This window comes from Argentina anserina, chromosome 7 (genome assembly GCF_933775445.1).
Source record: "Argentina anserina chromosome 7, drPotAnse1.1, whole genome shotgun sequence".
Classification (NCBI taxonomy): domain Eukaryota; kingdom Viridiplantae; phylum Streptophyta; class Magnoliopsida; order Rosales; family Rosaceae; genus Argentina; species Argentina anserina.
In genome coordinates this window covers 17,880,255-17,907,932 of record NC_065878.1, presented here as the reverse complement: position 1 = coordinate 17,907,932, position 27,678 = coordinate 17,880,255, and the positions used below count along the sequence as shown (strand labels likewise).

The following is a 27,678-nucleotide window of genomic DNA, read 5'->3' as shown; positions in this document are numbered from 1 at the left end:
ATGGGCTAGCTTCACCTTTTGTCTTACAAATGTAATTGTTTGGTGCAATATGCGTAGATATCATGCTATGCCCTAGCGAAAAGACAACAAGAGTAGAATGTAGAGCATTTCTTTACATGGCGTTATACTCTCTTTAACTGCATCTCAAAATATTTTGCTGAATGAAAACAAAAAAAAACACTGATTATTAAGAACGACACAAAGACTCTTATCGCACATGTAACACACTTGACCTTTAATTTGTGTGTGAGTTTATTTGGCGTATGACATGCTAAATTACCAATCTAAAACGTACGCGCGTATATCTTTGTTACTCTTATGTGTCTAAATCATTGCGTGAAAAGTTTGCATTGGATAAACACTTGCTAGTCATATGGTCATCGAGTGACATAGTCATGACTGTGAAGATTTTGCATCAAATTATTAAGCATTTTAACTTCACACAATGACGTGACATACTCGATCATGAGAGGAGCAGTAGAATTTAGAGGAGTTGATTGGTTTCATATTTCTAATCAGATTTATCAATGACTTTCGACTTGGATCTAATATAATGTCTTGCTAGCTTTACGAATAAAAGAGAACAAATCTATCTGTAGTAATCCAAGGCTCCAAGCTAGTAGTAATACTCATGAAGACTATAAGGCTATAATGATGTGATGGTATGATTCCCATTTCCTACATTTCAGCCAGATATGCAAAAACTAACTCTAATCAGATTACGCACAACCCGGATCATATACTCGATATATACTCACAACTGATAATGGACACAAGAAATTGTTGTAATCGATCACATGATGTTCAGTTCTTCAGTAAGAAGTACGTAACATTACAAAAAATGGGAAAACCAAATGTCCTTCTTCTAGCTACAGGTAGCTCTGCCTTTTACGACGGCGTTAGGATCCTGACTACTACATCCAATAGCTCTTAATAAGCCCCACAACCCCTTGGCTCTATTACTACTATTGCTAATTCCTTTGTTACCCTTCCCCATTAATTCATCACTTGCTTCACTATTAGCCCCAAACATGGTTGATGGACTCCTCCTGCTTTGCCTGCTCTTTATGTCCCTCAGCTCCATCTCTGTGGGAAACCCCGCCATTCCAAACATGAACAAATACCACTTCGATTTTGATCGATTGCTCGAGAGAATTGACACTTTCCCAAGTGAAAGATCACACCTTCTGTAGCTTTTTGATGCGGGAAACGAAATGGTATTAGTTGCGGTAACACTTCTAGCGTCTTTAACTTGACTTGGTTTGGCAACCACCCTGTGTTTCGATCCCCTAAACCTTCTCCACCGAAAGAGGCTCCATTTCTTGGTAGAGCTGCTAAGTTTTTTGTTGCCGAGTTCTTTGTTCTTCTGGGTTTTCTTCTCAGCTGCAGCAACATCTGGTACTTCTTTGTTGTAGGGAATGAGCTTCCCACAGAAGATGATGTCTTTATTTCCAGATGAGTACGTTGAAGCTGTGAACTCTTCACTGAAGAACTCAAAGAAGTTGTCTTCATCTTGATCAAAGGAGGAGCTCTGGTAATCTTTGGAGAAGTCGTCCCAATGAGCTGAGTCACTGTATGTAGGAAGATCACAAAGAGAGAGTGTTTCTTCTGCTTCATATGGATCGTCTTCATGATTCTGTAACTTGTGACCTGGATTTTCTTCTGAGGCAAGGTACGAGTCTAATTGGGCAACCATTTTGGGAAAGCAAAGATAGAAAGCTTGATGGAGTTGTTGTTTTGGATTTGTGAGGAGAGGTGCCAAGTAGTTCAATTATATATCTGATTTGGAGGTGGAGAATAGCGATGGCTTCTAGATGAAAGGCACTGAAGAAATGAATTATTTACATGGGAGGTGACAGTAAGTGGTTTATTTAATTATTTTATATGACTGGAACTTCTAGAATAGCAGGCGGAGCCGAAGGGGAAAGGTAAGAGGTGGGTTCTAGCCACATAGTTTTGTTTGGAAAATTAAGAAATGGTGGAAGTTGTGGGACTTGTAGATGGTCTTCTAGATGGGTTCAAATGTTCAATCACTTCAATTAGTTTCGAGCGAAGCTAGTATTCTTGGATGTTTGTGTTTGCTTCTTTGTTAGGGCTGCTATTCTTGTCACCACGTGGTTGATGAGTTTTGCTTCAACGAGGAAAGGAGGCTACATAGCACATAGCATATACCAATGTGATGTGGTTTCTTGAGCATTATGTGTTAAATTGAGGTTAAAATATGGGGGATTTGCTGTCCATGGGTAAGAGGTCCTACATAGATGACAGTGTGATACTGATTTTAGATCTTTTGCTTATAAATGGCGAGCAATCGAAGATTCTAAATTACTTCTGTGCATTGAAAACATGTTTTCAAGCAAATTAAGGTACCATATGCTTTATATCAATAAATAGTAGCTTGATATATTTGAGGACACATTGCGTCAGGTTGCCCTCCCTTTTTGGTTTAATTTACACATTTATTTACCAGAAAAAAGACATATTGCGTTAGACCATCTTTAACTCTTTGGCCCCGTTTGTTTAAATTGAATGTGAGAAAATAAAAATGATTTCATTTCATTTCCAGACTCGTATGGAAATGAAAAATGTTTTATTAATTATATATGAGTGTTTGTTAGATATGACTAAAATTTAGAATTATTTTGGTAAGTCATTAGAATGGAATATTTGATCAAAAATTTCATTAAAACTCATTTATTGTTGAAGGAAAAACAATATTAGTGTGTATTCGTTAAAGCAAATAAATGAATGAGTTAATGACGTTTATGGTCAACGGAGGTAACAGATCACCATTATATAGTCTTAATTACCATTGTAATTACCATTTACTTATATTGTAATCATGACCCATATATAAAAGGAATTATCAATGAGATGAGTAGACCATTTCATTTTCCTTACAACACGTTATCAGCACATTACTTTACCTTTGAGTTTTCAGGCAAAGAAAAAAAAAAGATGTAGACCCTAGAAAAGTTTTGTCGAAAAATAGTAGAAGAAGACAAAAAAAAAGACAGAAAAATCGAAATTCAAAGGGCACCAAGAACTTACTTTGGGCACCCCTTCCTTTTCTCTGATTTGCAAATCCGCCCGACGGCCGCTCCTCCACCCACTGGCGCGCAAACCAGAACCCGAGCTCCCCTATGCCGGTGCTCTTCCTCTCTACAAATCCACCAGTGTTGTGCTTGATCCAAATCGGCGCGCCGCCTTCTGATCTTCAACGTCACAGCCCAACGTCGACGTCGAAGTTGCCACCTGCAAATCGGCCCACACGTTTCTTCTGATCTGCAATAAATCCTTATCTGATGTTGTTGCCTCGCCCAATCGACCCGGATTTTTTTCCGGTGGTACCACAACACCCCAGATCGGAGAACCGCGACATCTTCCTTTTTTGACCGGCGTGCAGATGACGCCCCACGCATATCTATGGTTGCAGATGACGCCCCAAGCAGCCCCACTTGTCCCGTGACCTCAGATCTGCGAGATCTAGAGACTCCGACTGGATCATGAAGCACAACCGAGCCCAACCTTGATCATCGTCGATCTGGATTTCTTGCATCATCGCTGCTTCGATGAAGGACTAGCGCTACACCCAGCGCATTAGACCAGGAATCTCCGGATCCGACCCGACGCATGAACACTAAAAGCATTATACCTTTTTTCAGTTAAATTCGAAGGTAATTTTCAAAAGTTAATAGAAATTACAGCTCACTATTTGCTATTTTACAAAAATTAAATAGCTAATGTACCACAAAAGTCTATACTGTTTTTCAAAAACACTATTTACTATTTATAGTAAATTAATATAATATATATGGTTCAAAATATTAATCATCTATATGCCGTTGTTTTTGTATGTGATTTATCATATAACAACGCGACGAGCGACGAGCAACATGGAATTATGAGATCAAGAATCGCTTAATATGCAGTTTATGTGACAAACTTACATGCAAGTAAAATCTCAATTATATTTCTTGCTTATAGAATTTCATTCATATATATGAAATTATGCATGTTACGTGAGCAAAGTATTCTCCGAATTTTGAACATGTTATATGCTATGCCATTTTTATTAAGTAAATTTGTTGCTAGGCATGTGAATGAACTATCACGCTACTTTTTGGCATTATGATTATTAAGCATATGTGAGCAAATTATTTTGTGTATACTGCTTAATCTTGCTAAATCATTTATCCATGTTAAAATGATATGCTTTATTTGTTGTATACGCTATGTTTATATATTTTTATAATTATGTTATTTATCATATTATATGAGCATTGCCATGATAACGAAATTTCATGAGAATTTTATAATTCAAAAACAAAGAGAGGACATAATATTTTTGTGATAAAATATTTTGATGAAGCATCGAAAAATACGACCATTTCAATTCTTAGTCTTGCAATCCGATTTGCATTTCTTGAAAATTCATTAAATTGTATATCTTTACTGTGATAAAACAACTTCATAAAGCTCCAAAGTGGCCATAATGTATTTTGGTATGTTTAATTTTCGTGTAAATCTATTTAGAATTTTAGACTGTGAAACTAATAAGTCTCGTACTCTATTTACAGTTGGTAAAACCAACACAACATATATTGGACTCTAAATAATTTGAGTACCAACCTTCTCTACAAGCCAACCAAAGCTCAACCATGATCGAATTATGCAAATATGTTTCCCTACACGGAACTTGGAAACATAATTAAAATCTTGAATGACAAAGCAATGTCTCTCAAGGTAAAGAAGTTTTCTCCGAACGAACTATGGATAATAAAGAAGTAATAACCCTAAACAAAAGGGCAAAAATATATTATGAACATGTAAGTTCATACAAATCGATCAATGACATTTGATAACAATGTACCGTTTGAAAAATGCATAGTGGATATGACATGAGCAATGAAATGCCCTCTTACAAAAAGAATATAGAATAATGAGAGTATGGCGATTTGAAAAAGTATTTTCAATATCAAACTATAAGGAGAAAGCTCCTCAATTTTAAGAGCGACACAAATCTATGTCATTTCAAAATGTTACAGACTTCGATTACAGTCTGCCACTAATTTTCCAAGATATAATTGTAATGGCTAACCCTAAAATTTCATTAAACTTCAGTATTTAAGTACTTTTGGATTGGACAAGACCTTGATGCAATTGTTGACATATCACCAAGGTTATGAATTTTTCTCAATGAATTGAGAACATTCGAATATTAATCGAGATATACGCGGTTCGATTTTTAATATTTTTAACTTTGCGAAGTACCGGATAAAGTAAAGCAACTTCACAACATATTAGTATGACATGAATAACTGAATGCAAAGAAATGCATCATGCGATCCCCACAGTAGTAGTACTGAAGAATAATAGTACTATATTCGTGGATATATATAATAATATCAATAATGATCGCTAATGTATAATTCTTCAAGATTCAAAATGTACATGCATTATGAGATGGATATATCGTTTTACGATTCTATCAGATTACTCTAAAGAATGGTTTATATTCCATTTTCATGTCTTAAGTCTTAACTATATACTTCATTGGCACTTTATGTAACAAGAGCCAACTAGAGACAATCGAACCCTCATACGTTTTAAATATTTTTATGTCAACGACTATTTCATGTGAAAATAATTAGTGAGATTATAATTGACTTCATTTGCATTATCTCTAATGACTGCGGATGTAATCGAGAATTAGAGAAGTTCATAAGTCCATTTAGCAAGTATATAAGAAATTTCTTAATGAATCCATCAACATCAAAAGAAAATTCGGGATTTTGACATATTTGAACTTTTACACGATTTACTGGGATACACATGTCGTGATATGTGTCTATATATTAGAGGAGTTACATCATGACACTCATATTTTGGATAAATATAAGCAAGAACAAAAAAAACAAAGAATTGTGAAAATCCTTAAAATATAATTTTATGGATGAATTGAAGATGTGATTTCATTCCCATATTTCGTCACTCCCCTCAGACGGAACCGTGAAATGTTTGATGTACAAGTATCCATATTATGCTTCTTATATCCATTGTGATTAGGTATGTAAAGCTAATCATTCAAATCTTATCGATCTCTTAAAGAAATTTGGATTAAGATCATCATATGCAAATGACACGTATTCTCACTATGTTCAACAATTGAATCCAACAAAAATTATGTGGATTAATTCAACCAACTTGCGGACACTTTCGATAATTTATGATGTTGGTTGATGTGTCGACACGCTGGTCACATGTCATCACACCATTCACTACTAAAACTAATGTTACTTATGCTAGTTACAAACTCACTTGGTCTCACGGAAAATGACTAAAGTACTAGTCTTGATATTGGTAAATGGTAATGCACACCAATCTTTCCGTTTAGGGTAATGTAATTTTTGCATATACAATTTATTACTCACTACTTCTTGCCTATCACCTTAATCATTGTCAAAGGAATTACAATCCAAAACATCAAAGGATCGAAATACTTGAGCTCACCAATATTGACATAGATCTACAATCCTTGAGCTTAACTAGATAACCTACGTGCCAAATTGCGACGCCACATCGCATAATGGTGAAGCCAATTAATGTGAATAAATGTTCTTATTGGAGACGAGCATCTTGATAATCCGCTATATTACAACTTTGACAAGCGATCTCTTTTTCCGCTAGATATATGGAATATCACTTTGATGAGACAGTCTTCCCGTCATTAGTAGGGGGAGATAAGAACAAAGAATGTTCAAGTGAAACGACATGAATTGTCGTGGTTTGTCCCAACTGTGTCTCATCTTGATCCCCACTATTGGACAAAGTGATGAGATCACAGATATTAGCTGCAAATATGCTTGCAAGGTTCAATGTTCTAAGAGGAGGACATGACGCCACCCAAAAGGAATTGGGAATTGCGTTACCGCCATAGATGGTGACATGTTGACATCATAAAGTGGCATAAATGGTGTCATAGGCCATGGCTTTCCAAGGAAGAGGGTGATACCACCTTATGTTCGATATATACTCGATTAAAGGAAGAAAGCGAGTTTGGCACAATTGGATCCACTGATCCATAATCTCAAATCTGCCTCATAAGAATTTCTTGGATTTTGGTTATCATTAGGGGATGCCTCAGATGTTAGAACAAATTCTTGAATATATAGAGATCTCTACAAATACAAACCACATGAGGAAGTATGATATTGAGTTTGATATCGAACCATACTTCGTTGAGAAATACCAACGTAGTAATTTTGGTCTAATGGAAAGAAACGATCCAGCATGAACCAAGATTCACTAACAAAGAGATAGATATTTGGGTGGGTGAAGCCGACACCGCAAGTGTAAACCATATTATATATCTTTGTTAGGATGTGTATGAGAATTAAGAGTATAGACTCACCTTATGGTGCAAGGTCTGTCACTAAATGCACTGGAATCGACTACGAAAAAATATTCATTTGTAATGGACCACAATGAGATATTCTTGTAATGGATGTCATTGCACTCCACTACCTTATCAGTTTGGTAGTTTCCAAAAAATTGATAAATGCAGCTTATGAATATTGTAACAAGATATCACTATGTGGGATCGAAATTAAGAGATATACATGAAAGTCATAGAACATACTTTATCCATCTAAGAAATGGTTCTAGATCACGTAGTGTTACAAAAGAAATTGAAAACGTTCACGAAGTAAGATACTTGATTATGAATATGGATCAGATGTGTTATGTCATTGGGTATTCAATATGGATTTGCAGAGTCTTTTGAAGAACTAAAAGGATGTCGCCATTACAAATCCTAAGTCGAGAATGAAAAAGATCATTGGGAAGACACAATCTCAAAATGGATCTTGAGGATTGTAATATTGATGATTAACCATCAATCGGTTTTAAAACACTCTAAAGGTTAAAAGTGAGACTTCTATAGCTCTTATGATTAGTTAAAGTCTTTAAAGATATATTTGTTTTCGTCCAATTGAAATATGACGAATAAGTGTTTGGAAATGAGATTCCTTATACAAATGCAAAGACACATTATTGCACTTAACACAATATACTTAACTCGACCTCTCATTCGCTGTATAGCTTAGCGCCCACACAACAACAATACCTAAAGGTTTATAGTCCCTATAAAGAAAGAGAAAACAACATGATGAGAATGAATTCGTACCAAATAAGATGCATAATTAAATATGCAAAAGCTATTAAAACTCCCATGATTAATGTAAAGATCAAGTGAGAGGTGCAGACATCAGGGGGAGTCTATCACATATGTGCTAATCTTAAATGTAATAGGTGTGTTGTGCTATTTTCTCCTTCGACCAATGTTTTATTTTCTTCCAATGGGTTTTGTTACTTGGTAAAGTTTTTAATGAGGCAACACTTTATGCACTATTATATCTTTAAACTCAGCACAAGGGGGAGTGTTGAAGGAAAAACACCATTAGTGTGCATTCATTAAAGCAAATAAATAAATGAGTTAATGACGTTTATAGTCAACGAATGTAACAGATCAATCACCATTATATAGCCTTAATAACCATTGTAATTACAATTTACTTCTATTATAATATTGACCCCTATATAAAGGGGATTATCAATGAGATGAGTAGACCATTCAATTTTTCCCACAACATTTATAAAGAAATAAAATACAATTTAAAAAGAAATTAGTCTTTATCGATTAAAATGGAAATAAAATACTACTCCTAGGTAGAAATTTTTTTCAAGCTTTAAGGAGTCAATTTCTAGTCAAATCATTTTTTAAATTTATGTTCTAATTTCACATGACAACCAAACAACATCTAAATATTGAAACTGAAATGAATTCATTTTCCATAACATATTTTCATGTTAACCAAACGGGGCCTTAATGCAAACTGCTACAAAATCGATAATGTAGTAGTGGTAGTACTAATGGTCACTAACAAAAGGGTTCGAGTACAAAAGAGCTATAAATTTGGACTATCGTTATCCCGGGCGAATCATACCACCACTTCGCTGCTTAATTGTAGCACACAAATGGAGCATACTCTTGCATGTAAGATGCGGTCTAGTAATATCTTTATATATTAAGACAATTTGTCAAACGTAACCGCCCAACTAAGAAATTTCAGATTTTTCTTTACAAATTAAAGTTCTACAACTATAAAATATAATTGATAACCATTAAAATAGAAAATTAAAAAAAAATCAAGTAATCAAAAAGAAATTAGATGTGGGAGGAATTTATGCCCACTCCATCTACCCATAACTTTTCTATTTCTTTTCTTTTCTTTTCTTATATATGTTCAATGTATTTTATGAGAAATCAATAAACGCATGTGCATCGCGCCATGTTACTCATGTGCAATTAAATAAAAAATTAAAATTAGGGTTATAGACGGTCGATGTCACATATTAGATGAATAATATTAAATTAGTTGCGACTCCAATACTACAAATTGCACACTAAGTTAGAGACGGCCTTAAGATACAAATTTAGATCTTTAGTCTCTTTTTTTCTGAATTTTTTATATATGTATCAATACTTTATGAGAATTTTCGATTTGAAGAATCTTTGCTCGAATTACAACTTCAAGGATTATGCTTGATTTCCTATACGAGCTAGCTACAATTGGAGCCAATATTAAACTCATACTAGGGAAGCAATGTCACCTTGCATTACAGAGCATTTTTATCTTTTGATGAAACAAGAAACCTTGCACTATAAGTTTTTTTCCAATTTCTCATATTGCTGCTCAGGTAATATACTCCAATTCTTCAAAATTTCAATTCATTTGTAGATTTCCAGCAAGATTTAGGTCACGGACTTAGAAAACACCACTCGATAAATCCATTCAGCATACAACACATCATGTTACAAGGATCATAGAAACGTGTCCTCGAAGAAACAAGAGAACAGACTGTAGGGGAAGTTTCCTTTGACTATGAATTGTTAAGAGTTCCAACAGATATGCAAAATGTGAACGGATACTTAGAGCCGTGGTCATCAAGAGAGCAAAAACTAAACCATTCAACTCTTGAAGTCCAAATAGGATCGCAACATGCATCTCTTTTGCTCGGTTTGGTTTTATTACGTGTAACATTGTTCTTTATGCAGGGAGAGTAGAAAAGATTGCCTACTATATCAAAACAAGAAAGAGATGCACTAGTCAAGCTTATAAATCAATGCTGCTTTGAAGAATATAACCCGTTAAGCAAAAAGTCTTTATAATTATCGATCGTTCAACGTCCCATTTTACCAGTTAACTTGTTGGGTGACTATTATATTGTTTACCGGTTTCTAACTAGTTAAATGACTCTCTCTTTTTCCCTTAATTGCGGGGTTTTAAAGATGTTGTTTGTTAGTAGTAGTCCAATCGAATCAAGTTATCAACTCAGTTGCTTTCATAATTATCAGTTTATAGGTATATATTGGAAAGACGGAGACAAGGAATTATATGGAGACGGTGCAAGGATTTCAAGCTAGCTACCTAGGACATAACCATGCATATATTTGTTATCACAAGTATTTAAGTACAGGTGTGCTCAATCTTGTGGCCAAATCCGAACTCCTAAGGTATATCTCATGGTACTAAATCATGCATGACAAACTCTAGAAAGTGATTGCTGTTTGTTGAAGAGCTAATTAAGTTTCCGGGCTACCTAGCTTCTTCAATTATTTTTCTTTCTTTGACGGAAAATAAGAGGAATTTAGTATATGATGTATTCTAGATGAAACTGCTGGGAGCGAGCTAATTAATGGAAAATTGATCGTCTGAATTTGTTGGCGAGGATATATGATGTCGATCTTTTGTTGTTAACCATGACTGGGCAGCGTTTAGATATTATTTAGTTAGAAATTTCAAAATTATATACGGATTATGATCCCAGGTCCATCTCTCTTAAATTTCAAATGAGCCAGTCAAATTAAATGTGGTAAAGCCAGCTTCTTATTCTTGCATGTTGCCTCATGAACGAAGTTTTCTTGCTAGAACAGCTAGAGCTACTGTTCCCTCCTGCTTAATTATACGTACACGTCGAACTTGAATCTTGGATTCGAATAACTCCCTAAAAACTGGCGCACAACCATTAGTTCTGTTTACTAAACTGGCCGGCCGGCATCTTATTAGCCATTCTCTGCCCGCAATTTGTCAACTGTGATTCGCTTTGGCAATCATTTTATATAAAACCGGCATCGAGCTAGTTTTTCTAGACGTGCATCTATTGGGAAAATTCTGTTCTACGCTGCTGCATGGTTTAGAGTTTTCCACGCACAATTGTGTGTATACCATACCTTGATGCACAACAGACAAGCCACATCTATTTCTTGTATCTGCAATTCCGAATGTCCCAACATCGTTAGCGCGTTCTTCTTTATATATTTGTTTTGCTCTTGTCGTTGCCACTAATACGTTTTAAATAATATACAGAAAGTAGTGGTTTAATTTACCTTAGCAGGACATACATGATTTCATATTTAACTCATGCTTCTGTATAAGTTACTATAAATATAGTAGATCGAAGACGCACATATATAATAGTGATTGTAAGAGATTATATGCCACATGTTTTACGTTTCTGCACGCTTCCTTTGCTTTTTACCTGTACAGTCAAGACTATTGGTATTACAAGTACTTTAAAACGGAAAACTAATCAATTAACGACATGCATTTGTAACATGCATGTAAAATTGGTATAGCACGCAAACCATTACCACCAGAATTACAGAAGTGCTTCAAAAATTAAAGGCATAAATGCCAATTTGCACTCCAAATTTGACTGAAATTGTCAATTTGCACCCCGAATTTCATTTGAGTCAATTTACCTCCTAAACTTGGTAAAAATTGCCGATTTACACCCCGAACTTGTATTTGAGTCAATTTACCTCCTAAACTTGGTAAAAATTGCCAATTTGCACCATATCCGTTAAATTTAACTGTTTCTATCCAATTTTACGTCACATGTCATGCATTTAATGGGTAGTATTGTCATTATATATTTATTCATATTGAATAATGAAATAAATTAATAAAATTACTTAAGAGGAACACTTGCTATAATGTTTGTTTTTTCGAAACATGTTATTGATTTATATATTTATTATTTTATGTGATATGGTATGTTAAAAGATATTAGAAAAAATATAAATAAATAAATACATTGAAAATAAAAATAAAAATGTGTGTTATGAGAGAATTACTATTCTATCATTGTGTGTGTCTTAGCCTTATTAAGTTTTCTGTTAGAGATAGATTCGCATATCTGTAATAGATTAGGACTCTGAATCATACGGGATTGTGGTTATGTAATGCCTATATATTGACCTCATTATCAATCAATAAACGGTTATGTTTTATTCTATTACGTCGTTATTATTCTCGTTTTGTTCATCCTCCAACAATGTGTACATATAAAAATATATTTATACACAACACACTATATTTGAATGGGTGAGTATATTGAATATATAATTCAAAGTAGGGTTAAGTAGGTAGAAAAAAAATGTAAATAAATAATTTGATTAACAAAATAATCCTCATTTTAAAGAATATTTTTATTTGTTTTTAAGAAAAATATAAATATATAATGACAATACTACCCCTTAAATGCATGACATGTGACGCAAAATTGGATAGAAACAGTTAAATTTAACGGATAGGGTGCAAATCGGTAATTTGTACCAAGTTTAGGAGGTAAATTGACTCAAATACAAGTTCGGGGTGTAAATCGGCAATTTTTACCAAGTTTAGTAGGTAAATTGACTCAAATGCAAGTTCGGAGTGTAAATTGACAATTTCAACAAAATTTGGGGTGCAAATAGGTATTTATGCCAAAATTAAACTATATATAGGAGATCAAAAAGAACTAGAAGATAATTAAATAGTGAGGTCCTCACCCTCGTATTACCAAAATTGTAATTCTACAAATTAAAGGACAAGGCTGTTTCGATGCTGACTACTACACCCCATAACTCTCAACAAACCCCACAATCCCTTAGCTCTACTAACACTACTAGTGTTACTGCTAATTTCCTTGGTACTCTTTCCCATTATTTCATCACTTGCTTCACATTTAATCCCAAACATGGTCGAAGGATTCCTTCTGCTTTGCCGGCTCCTAATGTCCCTCAGCTCCATCTCTGTAGGAAACTTTGTTATTCCGAACAAGAACAAATGCCACTTAGATTTTGATCGGTTGCCAGGCAGAACGGACACTTTCCATTGTGAAGGATCACACTTGCAGCTTTTGGATGTGGGGACTGAAATACTATTACTTCTACGATCTTTAACTTGACTCGGCTTGGAGTACTTAGTGACAACCTTGGATTTTGATCTCCTAAACCTTCTCCATCGAAACAATCCCCATTTCTTGGTTGAACTTTTGTTGCTTGTTTTTGTGTTTTTCTTGATCGTTTTCTTCTCTTCTGCAACATGCGGCACTTCTTTGATGTAGGGAATGAGCTTCTTCCCACAGAAAATTATGTCTTTGTTCTCAGATGCGTATGTTGAGGCTGTGAACTCTTCACTGAAGAACTCAAAGAAGTTGTCTTCATCTCGATCAAATGAAGAGCTCTGATACTCTTTGGAGAACTCGTTCCTGTGAGCAGAGTCACTGTATATAGGAAGATCACAAAGAGAGAGTGTCTCCTCTGCTTCATATGGATCATCATCTTGTTGATTCTGTAATTGCTGATCAGGGTTTTCTTCTAGGGCAACGTGCAAATCTAATTGGGCAACCATTTTGGGAAGGAATTTGAAGGAAGCCAAACGCTAAAGCTTTGATGGACTTGTTGTGGCTCTTGAAGATGTTTGAGTTCATTAAAAGAGATGAGAGCCTAAGTTCATTTATATATCTTTTGAATTGGTGTGATGGACGATTGGACAGTGATGGCTTCTAGATGGAGTGAACTAATCTATGACTGGAAGTGAATCCTAATATTTGAACTTATAATATAACCAGAGGGAAGTTGAGAGGTACCTGGGTTCTGGGTTTTAGTACTGTTTGTATGGGAATTTAATAAATCTGGTGGAAGTTGTGGGGCTTGTAGATAATAGTCTTCTGGATGCGTTCAATGAGATTGTGGTCGGATTTGGAAGTTTCTCTTTGCTTCTTCGATGGGGGCTACTATTTTACTTGTCACAACGTAGTTTAGACTTTGGATCAGTATGGTATCGAGACCAAGTTTTTCTTCAATGTGAAAGCCTCTAGCTCGTGTTATTATGAGTTTTTGAAAAAAAATTCTTCTGTTAATAAATTCGGTTGATTACTACAACAGTTTCATTTCCTATCCCATGTCTGTTAGGTGATGATTTTTAGCATGATATAGGTTACGAATAGTCTTATCACGAATTAATGATACAGCAACTATCCTATCAATTCAAAATAGGATCATATTCATACATAACATGTTTGAAGTGGAGCAACAAACTCTTCATGAAAAAAGAAAAATAAATTCATCGACTAAAACTATTATAATTAACCAGTTTCCAGAAGTTATGCTTACGGTGTGAATCAGAGATCTGTTCATCAGAAAAGGAAAGACCATTAGATTCAACTCTTTTAGTCCAAATGGGGTCCTAAGTCGTAACATCTCTAATTTCTTGTCCCTTCAAAAAGAAAAAGTAAACATCTCTAATCTCTTCGTTTCGGTCAATCCGAGTATATGATGTCCCTTGTTTTCTTTACTCTCGGAAAGTTGAAAAAGATTACCTACTCGATCATATAATATATATAGCAGTAGCTAACGGGAATTGCCATACGTTAAGCAAAGTCTTTTTGGTTCAAGTGTACATTCAACTTTTATAATTACCAGTTGACGGGTTTGTTACTTTGTTCAAGTAGCTTGTTTACTGGTTTTGAATTCTGACTAATGACTAAATTACGTGGTCTTCAAGAATCAAGATATTCTTTGGTAGTATATGATATATGATATTATCTGAGGAATGTATTCGTGAACCTTTTTTTCATCTCCAGCACTTAACTTTCTCAGCTGTCAACCTTCTCAACTCTTCTTTAATTAATTGATCAACACCTTCGTTCTCCTATTTCGTTTTCCTTACAAGCATGATAGATAGAAGCGAGGATTAGTTCTTTTCCTCTTGAGTATGAAATTAGAGTTAAGGAGAGAGCGAATTTGATTTATAGAAATTGTTATATGTACGCATTAACCCTCTTCTCGATTGATCAAAACGTTGTCTCATCTAATTTCGTTTTTCCCACAATAATCATTCACTGATGTTCTTCCTATTAATCTAATCAGAACTTTTTTCTTGACAAATATCATATTTAGGATTAGGGTTTAGGGGAAGTGAAATAGATTCATAGGAGTTGATGAGATAATTCAAAAGGAGGATGGGGAGAAGAAGAGAGTTGTTGTTGAAGAGGAAGTTGGAAAGATTTTAATTGAAGAGATCGTGAGTCAAGCATAGACTTGAGATGATGGATGAGGATGAGAAGAAGTACACAAATGAAAACACGACGAAGATAAATTCAATTAAAATAAACATAAAATTGTAATTGAGCAAATAAGATAAAGACTAGAAATTAAAATTTGATGACATGGCTATGCCACATCATTTGGCACATAAGATTTGATGTAGGTGGTTCACCAAAATATGAGTCATATGTATATAACCGGAGAATTTTGCTATACGATGTTGTATGGTATGCAGCAGCATTTTCTTCCACAAAATAAACTTTATACACTCATTGTGCATTTTATCAAACTCATATTTCACCACACACAAGTGTGTGTATAGCATACCTTGCTGCACAACGGACAAAACTGCATGCAAAAATTAGCTTAGCAAATTATCTCTGAAGTTAATTCAAGTACGTGCAAGTTAAGTAACCCAGCTTTGAACCTCGATTTTCATAGCAAGAAGAAGTAGCTGGAATCAGTGATCTACAATTCTACATAGACTTAATCCAGTTAATTGTACTCAGCTTCGTAGATGGTCTATCAGAATGGGTCCTGACTGAAATATATATATATATATATATATATATATATATATATGCATATATATACTGTTATATATTTCTATTTACACACAGCATTAGGAAGCTAGCCCTGCAATTTCTTTTCTAACTAACCCCGCCCTTATATTAGACATGTCTAACTATTATACCATGGTATTCTCTCTTATCACTAATTGTTATGTATTGATTTGAAATTTCTTTTCTAACAACATCACGTACTTCTAGAATTAAGATGACTCACACATGCGCGCGCGCATATATGTATATATATATATATAAACTGAGTCAAATACGGGGAAGGAGTTGGTATACATGGAGATCGAGGGCTGGAGGATGTCAGTCATGTCACGATCGACCTAATCAACTCCTAACGCCTCCCGATCGATCATATAGTATATATGTTTGCTTCTGCGAATGGAGGCAGCTTTCCTACTATATATTATTTCAGATCGATGCACAACAAAGGTGATCGAATCGATTAGGTACGTACGTAGTTGAGGTCAATGCCTACTGTATGGCTTCTTTCATTTCTCTGTTTTAGTTAATCATTAAGCTCAATTCAGCTAATAATTAACTAGCTAGGTAACTTGGAGTCTATGATATTCTCCTAATCTCTCTCTCTCTCTCACACATACACATATATATATATATATACATATACATCTATTGTCATTCATGACAATTATGCTTCAATTTTTTTTGGGATATTTCATTATACACCCAATTTTCTAACCTCATTCTAATCTAAACCCACTCCCACAATTTTGAAAATTAGTCCAAACTATTAGGTTTTGTTTTAAGAAAAATTACATAAATTGCCACAATTTAAATATATTAACTATAAGCCAATTACCAAAAATAACGTAATAATTAAATACCTTAATTGTAAATCTTTCCCATTTTTCAATTGGTCCCTTTTTATTTACAATTCTTATTAAATGTATCATGATGGTCATATTGATGTAGTTTTCCTAATTGAAATATTTTAATAAATTTTATTTTTGGATAATCTAAACTTTCTATTTTAGAAGTAATGTTTAATCTTATTTGCCCAAGTAAAAGTTGATTTGATTTTTACTTTTTCTTTACCTATATATTAGGATTATTTTTCTCATTAACCTATTTCTTAGGTATATATATATCATGCGAGTTAACTATATACATTAGCTTGAAAGTCTTTATGCAATGACTATTCATTAAGGTACCTGATTATCAGACTTTTTTTTTGTAAGATACCTAATAATAGATTTTTTGCTCTCTTTGGCAGGTTACTTACTATGTTATACCTATAATTGAAGAAGATAACACCTTACATTTAGGTTAAACTCGAACCTCAATTACATATATATTAGCTATATTTGTAGGTAAAACTATGAATGTGGTAGAAGAAAGAAATCAAAGAACAAAATACATACCTTACAAGTAGACATTTTTAGTGTAAGTAGACAAACACCAAATGTGAATCTAGAAGTGAAAACAAAATCATTAAAAACAATTTTCGAATTTCTAGATCTAATCACATACCCTATTATTTTCTTTCAAAACTCAGATATTTTTCATAAGCACAAGTAAGAAGTATGGTATGCATGCTTGTCTAGACAAACATCATCTCTCAAGATTTTGAAGCCATAATTGGATTTTATAAAATAAAATAAAATATATACTATTAAAATGACTCAATGAGAATATTTTAATATATATAGAGTAATCACTTGAATTTAATAGAGTAATCAATTATGGGAAAAAAGATAAATTTGAATTACAATCAGCAACTATAATCAATGAAGATTTGTGTACTCATGTTAAAAGGGCAACATAGTCAATCTATGGTTCACATTGGGTGTAGATTAAAAAATATTATATGTGTGGATCTAATTTTAAAAGGGTGTCTTCATTATTGGGCTTATCTCTAATTTGCTCATTTTTTTTTCCTCACATGCATCTCATGTGTGTAAAAGTTAGTTTGTATTTATGGGTGTAAATGGGCCAAGCCGAGTAATGAGTTGTTCATGTTTGTCTCGTTTTCATTTGATCGAGTTCGAGCCGAGCTAAAACTTGATTTTTTTTCCTTCATGTTAAAGCTCGGCCCGGCCTGAAGAAGCTCGAGTTGGGCTCGGGCCAGCTTGAATCATTTGAAATTAATATTTTAAAATCAAGAAATTTAAAATAAAATTCAAAATTTGATGTCATATCATCATATAAAATCTCTTTTAATTAATAAAGAAGGAAATAGTAAACTACATGCTTATGGCTCCATGATGAATTGACAATGAGAATTGTTTATTTCTTTAGGATTTGGCCATTTGGGGCGGTGAACAATTTATGAAACTGATCGAATTATGGCTCCTAGTAAATACTATTTATATAGTGTACAATAAGATTATGGTTTCATTTAATTATTATTTATAATACATTTTTAATATTATTTCTTATATAAAAATTATACTATATATACTATAAAAGGTATTAAATCAAGCTTAATAAAGAGCAGAGCTTTTAACGAGTTCAAGCTAACTTGCGAGCTAAACGAGTCGAACGAGCCGAATACTTGTTGTTCAAGTTCGGCTCATTTTTAAGGTCAGGCTTAATATTGAGTTCAAGCTTGCCTCATTTAGCTTTACGAGTTCGAGCCGAATGAGCTAAAATCAAGCCGAACACGAGTCAAACACGAGCAATTCGAGCCTACTTACAACCATATTTGTATTTACTGTTTTATCATTATAGTTTCATTGACTACAATGCCCTTCCAATAATTAAGTCAATTTGAAACAAATATATGGTTTAAGAGTCTTTATATATTTTCATGTCCGTTTTAGTTGACAATGTGGGTTTACTTAAAATATATAATAGTATAGATACATATGTGCATATGAGAGTTTAGCATTATTTAATGAATTCTTATAAGTTGTTTTGCTTGATTAGAGATGCTGAACAATGGATTGATGTTGTATAACTAAATATTTTGTTATTAGTAATTTTGGTAGCGATTCACTCAAAATTTACTTAAAATGTTTTGGACGAGCCGTCAAATGATTTTTTATTTTTTTTCTAATGACCAATTTAGAGGGCACCATTCGTTGCACTCGCCTTAGGTCTTTAAATTTCAAGTCCGGCCTTGATTCATATATAATAAAGGGAACTTCTATTTATACATCCAAAAACAGTACTTAGACCTCTATTTTTTCCCAACTTTGTTTTGATTTTTTCACTGCATGTGAAATTACCAAACAAACATATAAGAGTAAAAAAAAAGAAAATAAAAGGAGAATTCTCAACATGTCTAATTTTAAAAGTGAATATAAATGTTTTTTTCTTTTTCATCAATTCTTTATTTATTTATTTATTTTAGGAAAACCATAATTCGGAATAATAAATGAATTAAATGATTTAATTAATTTTCATTTTTATTGTTAAAAAATACAGTAAATAACATTATTAATTTTCAAGTATCAATTAAAAAACTACATACAGTTTTTGATAAACTTCGGTTATGATCTGAGAAAAAAAAGTGTTCAATAAATGTTAGAATTTGTTGTGTTGTTTTTACTATTGGGTGAGTTTCAAATTAATCAATGAAAAAAAATATATTATGAATTATGAATTTAGGAGTGAAAGAGAAAATTAATTTGAGAAGATGAATTATGTGATTATTATGAATTTTCGAGTTGTTTATAATAATTGAATAAAAGTAGAATTAGAAAGATAGTAGGATTAATAGATAGTAGATTAATTCGGTATCTAATAATGATATATTGATTACGGGTATTTTCGAAAAACTAGGGAGGTCTAAATAGTATTTTAATTATTTGTAAAAGTAAAAAGGAGGTGTACTAACTGAGGAGGTCTAAATATCGTTTTTAAAGGTATGAATAAAAGTTCCCTATAACAAATATATTCTCAATAAAAAAACATTCATACAACAATACGGGTTTAAATGTCTAACACACCCCACTTGATAGTTGTATGACTTGTATCACTTGGTGGCGCTTAACAACCGTCCGATCTGACTGTTTGGCCACTATTTGACCAGATCGGACGGTTGTTGAGCGCCACGTGATGCTAAACAGCTGACCGGGTGATCAGCGTTTCATAGCACCCTCGTAAATCTAGAATATTCCCCTCAATTTCTTTCAAACCTCCCGACCAACACTCCAATTCAGCGCGTGTAGTAGTCTCCCCTTCAACCACCATCAGCTTCACATCAACCACGCGCGTTCAGTCGAGTGGGATATGCGAACAACCGCCAAACAAAAATAAAAGGATACCACCGTCCCAAATTTGCTGACACCAAGGGCAAAATAATAAACTGCCATTAAATCCCTCCCTGTATATAAACCCCGCGATTGCCGAAACCCTACACCCTCTTCTTGGCACTTGTCACACTCCTTTTGCTCCTCTCTGGGTTTTAGTGCTTCCTCCAGGTCCGGTTCCTCTCTCCCTTTCATAATTTTGATATCGATTAGCTTTATTCTTCGCTGCTGCTTGTGTTGTTTGGTATCGATTTGGCTTTGAATTCTAAGCATCAGTCTCTGTTTTTCGATTTTGTTTGCGGCTAAATTGTGAACCTTGATGCCTAATGTTGATGATTTTGTTAGCTTAGCTGTGATTCTGATTCGATTAATTTGTCTGGCGATGAAATCTGCTGCTGTGATTTGTGATGAGCGAATTGGTTGAGTCTCTGTAGCTTTTACAGTGATGAAATTGCGCTCTGTTTTAGTAGAGTTCAAGTTTTGTTGATTGTATGTTATTCTGTAGCAGATTGTTTCAGTTTCAAGTCAAATTTACGATTAGTTTACCGAATCTAGTGTATTATTTCTGCCGGTTTCTAGAAAATGATTAAGATATGTAGCTGTTTTGTTACTTGTCTGCGGCACTATGACTGTGTGACAGTGTATTGAGGGATATCATTGTAGCTGCATGTGCTTTATGATTGATGTGCTGTGAGTTTGGAGATATTAGTTTCGTGGATTTGCGATTTACATGATGTTGTTGTTCGTACAGGTTTGAGTTGATATTTCACAATGGGCAAGGAAAAGTTTCACATCAACATTGTGGTCATTGGCCATGTCGACTCTGGGAAGTCGACCACCACTGGTCACTTGATCTACAAGCTTGGGGGTATTGACAAGCGTGTGATTGAGAGGTTCGAGAAGGAGGCTGCTGAGATGAACAAGCGTTCATTCAAGTATGCCTGGGTGCTTGACAAGCTCAAGGCTGAGCGTGAGAGGGGTATTACTATTGATATTGCTCTCTGGAAGTTTGAGACTACCAAGTACTACTGCACTGTCATTGATGCTCCTGGACATCGTGACTTTATCAAGAACATGATTACTGGAACTTCCCAGGCTGATTGTGCTGTCCTCATTATTGACTCTACTACTGGAGGTTTTGAGGCCGGTATCTCTAAGGATGGTCAGACCCGTGAGCATGCTCTCCTTGCTTTCACCCTTGGTGTTAAGCAAATGATCTGCTGCTGCAACAAGGTAAAGTTCTAGGTCACTTTGAAGCATAATTGTCATTCATGTATTTTTGTGTTTTTAAGTATTTAACTAGGTTTTGTCTTTGCTTCTACTAATGTTGGTGTCTTACTTTCTGTTTTATAGATGGATGCTACCACTCCTAAGTACTCCAAGGCAAGGTACGATGAAATTGTTAAGGAAGTGTCTTCCTATCTGAAGAAGGTTGGTTACAACCCAGAAAAGATTGCTTTTGTTCCCATCTCTGGATTCGAGGGTGACAACATGATTGAGAGGTCCACCAACCTTGACTGGTACAAGGGTCCAACCCTTCTTGAGGCCCTTGACTTGATCAATGAGCCGAAGAGGCCCTCTGACAAGCCCCTCCGACTTCCACTTCAGGATGTCTACAAGATTGGAGGTATTGGAACTGTTCCTGTTGGACGTGTTGAGACTGGTGTCATCAAGCCTGGTATGGTTGTGACTTTTGCCCCCTCTGGATTGACCACTGAAGTTAAGTCTGTTGAGATGCACCACGAGGCTCTCCTGGAGGCTCTTCCTGGTGACAATGTTGGCTTCAATGTCAAGAATGTTGCAGTCAAGGATCTCAAGCGCGGTTATGTTGCTTCAAACTCCAAGGAAGATCCTGCCAAGGAAGCGGCCAACTTCACTGCCCAGGTCATCATCATGAATCACCCTGGCCAGATTGGAAACGGTTATGCTCCTGTGCTTGATTGCCACACCTCTCACATTGCTGTCAAGTTCAATGAAATTCTGACCAAGATTGACAGACGTTCTGGCAAGGAGCTGGAGAAGGAGCCCAAATTTTTGAAGAATGGTGATGCAGGGTTTGTCAAGATGATTCCCACCAAGCCCATGGTGGTTGAGACTTTCTCCGAGTATCCCCCACTTGGGCGTTTTGCTGTGAGGGACATGCGCCAGACTGTCGCTGTGGGAGTCATCAAGGCTGTGGAGAAGAAGGATCCCACCGGAGCCAAGGTTACCAAGTCTGCAGCCAAAAAGAAGTGAATTGTGCGCTTTCCAGATGCAAGTGCAGGCTATCTTCAGTGTGGTTATAATAAAGCATGGATGATTGCTACTAGTGTTTTGAGTCGGTCTTTTGTTGTTGTCTTTGTCAGTCATATGCTCAAGTTCCCTCCGTCTTCGTGTGGCTTTTCACAGAATTGGGTGCTCGATAGGCGGTGGCATGCTTGCTTGCATTTTTCTAGTTCTGTTCTGTTGTCTTGGCTATGATCTGTGGCTCTTGTCCCCAGCTTTCGCATGCTGCACGGATATTATATATACTTTTTTATAATTTGGAGTGAAACAATATTAAGTTATTATGTGTGCTCTTTCTTTTTAGCAGCAATGTTGCCATGTTTGCTTTATCAATATAATGCTGCTTCTGAAAACAAGTTAAATGCTAGTGTAAATCAGTTTCTTTATCCAAATTAGCCCCTGGTTTTCCAAACATTGGTTCCCACTTAAGTGTGCATCATACCGAGGTGATGAACTGGGAGAAAGACGACCCGCAGATCTGTCGAACAATAACGACCTGCCTTTGCTCTTGCTGCTGCCACTGTGCTGCAAATTCAAAGTATTTTGTTTACATGTTCTTGGTCTTATTATTTTTGAACAATTACGTGTTCTTGGTCTAGATGGAAAAAGCGTGGACAGTTTCCTATCGTAGAGAACCAGGGCTGAAAGCAAAGGATTATTTATACAAAACTGCTGATAAATGTAGAAATACGTTCTGATTTAGGTCAAATAACAATAGAGCAACCTACAACTTCTAATTTCTTCTGCATTTGTTCTAGACTTCTAGTACTGCTGGAACTCCCATCTACGATTTGATGATTGGCTTCATTGTTACTCAAATCTTGTAAGATCATATGATGCATATCTGCATTAGCTATCTGAATGTTTAACCATTATGTATCCAATTCTTCAATATATGGATGAAATGGTGCTGCAAGAAATCTGTAAGCATCTTATGCCCATGAGCTATACTTCAAACAGCTATATAATTCGAGAGAATGAACCACTTGAAATGATGTCGTTGATCATGGATGGAACTGTAAAGGTTGAAAACACCAGTAATGCTTCTGAATCAACCATGAGTGAAAGAGGAGACCTTTGCGGAGAGAACTTGTGGATTGGGCATCAGATCCTTTGTTTCCAACCATATTACCATTTTTCCATCATCAGGGTCCAGGCCATGAATAATGTCGAGGCCCCGGTTACCACAGCAAGTGACTTGCATACTGTAGTTTCGTTGTTCTGGCAGCATTTCAACGAAAGCGTCTTCAACCCTCCACCTGACCTAGTTAGGTTTAACCGACTAGGCCTTGGTACTTTGCCCCAACTCAGAGCTGCACTGCATATTGAAGGGGTGTGACAAACATGGTGGTTGTATTATTTGTATACTTGTATAGTTTATATAGTAGCCTAAGCTTGCCTAATGTACTGGCACTTCACTTGTATGCTAAACAAACAAGAGAATATTACTCAAATTAAACTAGTGATCTGTGAAGGTGACTACTTCTAAGCAGCATCAGTACATAACTAGTAAGGACTTCAACACAGAACAACCACACTACTCCAAAAGTACTGCGGCAACTATTTCATTTTTAATCATGCAGTTTAGTATTGCGAACTCATAAGTATCAGTGTCGAACTCTAACGGGAACAAACACTTGGAGATGCTCTCATGCTCCTAAAATGGCTAAAACAACAGGAGAGAACTAAAACTGAAAGAAAAACATGCTAAATCATATCATGTCGCATTAATGTTCGCCTCTGGAAACTGTCCCAAGTTGGTCAGAATTTCCTTTGATTCGCAGTCCCTTGAGTTCCATAGCGACTTATTCTCATGGAAGGCCTTCATGCTTGTAACAGGAGGCTTTAGCAGGGAAGAACTTGTAGATTGGAAATCAGATCCTTCATTTCATACCGTATTACCCCTTTCCACCCCTCACGGCCATGATTTCATGAATAATGTCAATGCCGAAATTCTGAGAGCAGGTGAATTGAATACGGTATGCTCATTACTCCGGCCTCCGCCAGCACTTCAGCAAGAAAGCGCTCACTCAGTCACTCCCACAACTCGACAAGACTGTCAGGTTTGACCGTCTAGCCCTAGGTAATTTGCCCCAAGATAGATCTGCACTATGTAAGGGAAGGTTTTCTCAGCCCTGGAACTTTGTTCCGACATAGATCTAGAGTACGTAAGAAAAGTTGCAGCTATGGTGATTGTATAGTTTATATTCTAGTAAGGCCATGGCATAATAAAGCTAGCTAAGCCAATGTGGTGTACCTATGTCAGGCATAACTTTTTGCAGTAGAGAAACTATGCAAAAGGCCACCACCATATTCTAAGCAGAATCAATTGACGGAGCTTGTTTGCTACAATACTGGTAAGGAAGCAAGGAACTAAACAGTTCACGAGAAAAAAAAAAGCAACGAAACACAAGTGATAGAACCACTGCAAGTATCTACGACCCTAATTAGATTCACATTGTACCAAGTATAGAGCGACCTAGCAACCTTGGCTAATTAGTCTTTCATGACTTCCTTTTTAAAATTATAAAGCATGTATAAAACCTCCAATAAAGTACAAATCTCCCCAGTATTGGTAAAACAAAAACTCACCCAGGAACCGTTGCGGAGAGGTTGAGTTAGAATCATGACTCACGACAATCGTCATAGCATCAATACTGGTGAATAAAAGGGGATACAGTATTATGCAAAAAAGATGGTTTTAAGTAACCATGTTATCCACGCAAATAACTTGAATACTAATTATTTCTGTATCTGAAAGTCAGAAAACAGGGGGCTCCTAAATCAGCAAAACAGATACAACCTTAAAAACTCATTGCAAAACACGATTTATTTAAGATAATTCACCTACCAAGAGGAGAACTTTAGGGAACTTCATATCAAATGATCACAAGTTCTTAAAAGCTGACTCACGCGTTGGAGCTTTCTGCGGTTCCAGCTTTGCTAACAAAGCCTTGTTCTGACAATGATCAGCATCAATGAAGTAAAACTTTTCATTTGCCTTGAAAGTCACAAAAGGCCTTTGGGTTTCTGGTGGCCGGATATCAGCAAACTTAATTGTCCTAGGTGTGTAAGTTGCTAGCCACGACAACATTTCAACCTCAAAACTGTCTGAACCAGGCTTCCACTTGAGCTTGTGAATGTATGGGGTCGCAAACCAGTGAAGGGCAGCTGTGGTAGAAGCACTTAAAAACATCACTGAAGATGTCATCGCACCCTTTAAGATGACATTCATATCAGGTAATGTCATAAAGGTTATCACAGGGCCTAAAGATACAGAAAGGCAGCAGGTTGAAAGCGAGAGAAGTTTCACTCTCTGGATAGTAGATGAGATCGGACCATAGTAAACAATCCCAGAATCTTTTTCATCTTTCCCAACTTCGACTTTACGTGGTCCAATGCTGATTTTGCCATCATCTTCTTTTGCAGCAGCTTGAGACGCCCATCTCTGCTGGAAAGCATTGATCCCAACACCAGAGTTGAAACTAGGTTTGGCGTTCACGCCACGTGCCCATGCTCCAGACTTACAAGGTTGATACCCTGCATCAAAAAAATCTCAATACCAATACTAGTGACAAAGGGGAAGACTAGTAGATGGAAATTGGAACTCTGGATAGAAGTATAATCCAGCCCAAGAGAGTTCAAAATAATCGGAACCGTAGAAAAAGTGATTAAAGCGACTGAGAAAATAGAGTAGGATTTATAGGTAATCAAATTCTACAGTGTGAACTACAGTTACTACACAAGAAATGAACTTAAACTGCTTCTGTACTGACCAATCAACAGATGTGAGATGCTAATCGGACATCAAAAGCAACGAACCCACATTGTGTTTCTCTTTGGGTACTTTTCAGATCGGTTGACGTTAAGTTTCACACGAAAGAGAAGCAGTATCCTAATGACAATAATCATAGCACAGCACAGCTAGAGCTTCATCCTCAGTCCTACAGGCTCAAGTCCATCATATTCAAGACGCTGAATTCAAAGTAACAGCCTCAAAAATTACAACATGAAGTGAACTGCAAAGCCTGATTCTAACCCAACAGGAAAGCTACAACTTCCAATACAGCCTGGTCTAAACAAAAACCCAACAACAACACCTTTGATTCTGCAAAAAGGGTTTCATAATAACAGCAAAAGGTCAACACTTTCCACCACCATAAACTCACAGCAGCCAGAAACAGAAACAAAAGGCACCTAAACCCAAATCTCAAACATGCCCAAATATCACTAAAACCATAAAATGGAATCTACCCATCAAAATTTAAGATAGGTTACTGTGAATGGTCAATTGGGTAATGGATTCATTGTCCAATTTAATAAACTGAGAAAGAAAATATTGCAAACGAAATACAGAGATCTTACACCCTAAAAGAGAATAACAAAGAAAACAAAGGAGTGGGGAAGGACCTGAAAGGAAATTTGAAGTCGGGAGGCGCTTAGAGTGTGATCGGAGCAAGTGAAGAATAGCCGTCCTCGCCATCTTTTTACTCCCTCGAGTCTGATTCTGAGCTACAGACCACACTCAAATTTTCAGGGTTTAAGACTTGTATACTGTCATGAAAATATAATTATCAATAATAAACTGAGGCTCTACAACAACAATGGGCATTTGGTCTAGTGGTATGATTCTCGCTTAGGGTGCGAGAGGTCCCGAGTTCAATTCTCGGAATGCCCCTTAGTTTTACAACTTCCTTTTTTTGTGTGGGAATCACTTAACAGCTCTTCTAGATCCGATCACCATCTATATATTTTGCTCTGAAAAAGTCTCATCTCTAAAGACAAGCTTGAGAACCAAGCAACCCCGTAGCATCCTCATCTATTGATTCTATTCTAGAAGCTCTTATCAGTCTATCACAGTATCAAACCCTAGCCTCTAATCATGGCAAGTGATGGTTCTATTGGGTCCCGCCACGGGAACACATTATGTGGAGCTCCCCATCATGGGTTCGAACGCTGATTTTGCTCAATTTAATTGATGAATTATATACATGGTCAGGAAAGGGGCTGCAATGCCCTATTGGCTGTCCGGGCTCCCGACGGATTAGACCTTGAGCCTAGGAAACCTTTGGAATACCGTTGAACAATCCTAAAATTGAGCAAAACCAGAAAAACCCCTAGCCTTTTGTAGTTAGTGATTTTGCTGATATCCGCCATTAAATGGGTTTAAAAGTATAAC

General features: G+C 35.8%; 5 protein-coding genes and 1 non-coding gene across 6 annotated transcripts in view; 3 read left to right on the top strand and 3 right to left on the bottom strand.

Annotated features, from left to right (window-relative positions):
- LOC126802605 (mitochondrial import inner membrane translocase subunit TIM14-1) overlaps positions 1–27,678 on the bottom strand; it is a 258,334-nt gene that overhangs the window by 11,642 nt on the left and 219,014 nt on the right. The gene's annotated exons all lie outside the window — the stretch shown is intronic.
- Positions 1–27,678, top strand: part of LOC126802603 (nuclear transcription factor Y subunit B-1-like) — a 148,274-nt gene that overhangs the window by 97,356 nt on the left and 23,240 nt on the right. The gene's annotated exons all lie outside the window — the stretch shown is intronic.
- LOC126802595 (uncharacterized) lies at positions 12,906–13,793 on the bottom strand. Its single transcript, XM_050530240.1, has one exon. The coding sequence runs from the start codon at positions 13,740–13,742 to the stop codon at positions 12,930–12,932; it is 813 nt and encodes a 270-aa protein (XP_050386197.1). The 5' UTR covers positions 13,743–13,793; the 3' UTR covers positions 12,906–12,929.
- Positions 20,286–22,780, top strand: LOC126802586 (elongation factor 1-alpha-like). Its single transcript, XM_050530230.1, has 3 exons — positions 20,286–20,405; positions 20,986–21,467; positions 21,588–22,780. Exons 2-3 carry the CDS (start codon positions 21,006–21,008, stop codon positions 22,467–22,469), a joined length of 1,344 nt encoding a protein of 447 aa, XP_050386187.1. The 5' UTR covers positions 20,286–20,405; positions 20,986–21,005; the 3' UTR covers positions 22,470–22,780.
- Positions 25,204–27,043, bottom strand: LOC126802598 (uncharacterized). Its single transcript, XM_050530243.1, has 2 exons — positions 26,910–27,043; positions 25,204–26,039 (listed from the first exon to the last, which is right to left on the bottom strand). Exons 1-2 carry the CDS (start codon positions 26,980–26,982, stop codon positions 25,387–25,389), a joined length of 726 nt encoding a protein of 241 aa, XP_050386200.1. The 5' UTR covers positions 26,983–27,043; the 3' UTR covers positions 25,204–25,386.
- TRNAP-AGG (transfer RNA proline (anticodon AGG)) lies at positions 27,106–27,177 on the top strand. Its single transcript has one exon. It is a non-coding gene; the product is annotated as a tRNA-Pro (tRNA).

Excerpts from the sequence above, each read along its gene's own strand:
- LOC126802595 (XM_050530240.1), bottom strand. The coding sequence starts at position 13,742 with ATGGTTGCCCAATTAGATTTGCACGTTGCCCTAGAAGAAAACCCTGAT.
- LOC126802598 (XM_050530243.1), bottom strand. The coding sequence starts at position 26,982 with ATGGCGAGGACGGCTATTCTTCACTTGCTCCGATCACACTCTAAGCGC. Across the intron at positions 26,040-26,909 it reads GACTTCAAATTTCCTTTCAG|GGTATCAACCTTGTAAGTCT; the intron begins GTCCTTCCCCAC and ends TTTTTGATGCAG.
- LOC126802586 (XM_050530230.1), top strand. The coding sequence starts at position 21,006 with ATGGGCAAGGAAAAGTTTCACATCAACATTGTGGTCATTGGCCATGTC. Across the intron at positions 21,468-21,587 it reads TGATCTGCTGCTGCAACAAG|ATGGATGCTACCACTCCTAA; the intron begins GTAAAGTTCTAG and ends TCTGTTTTATAG.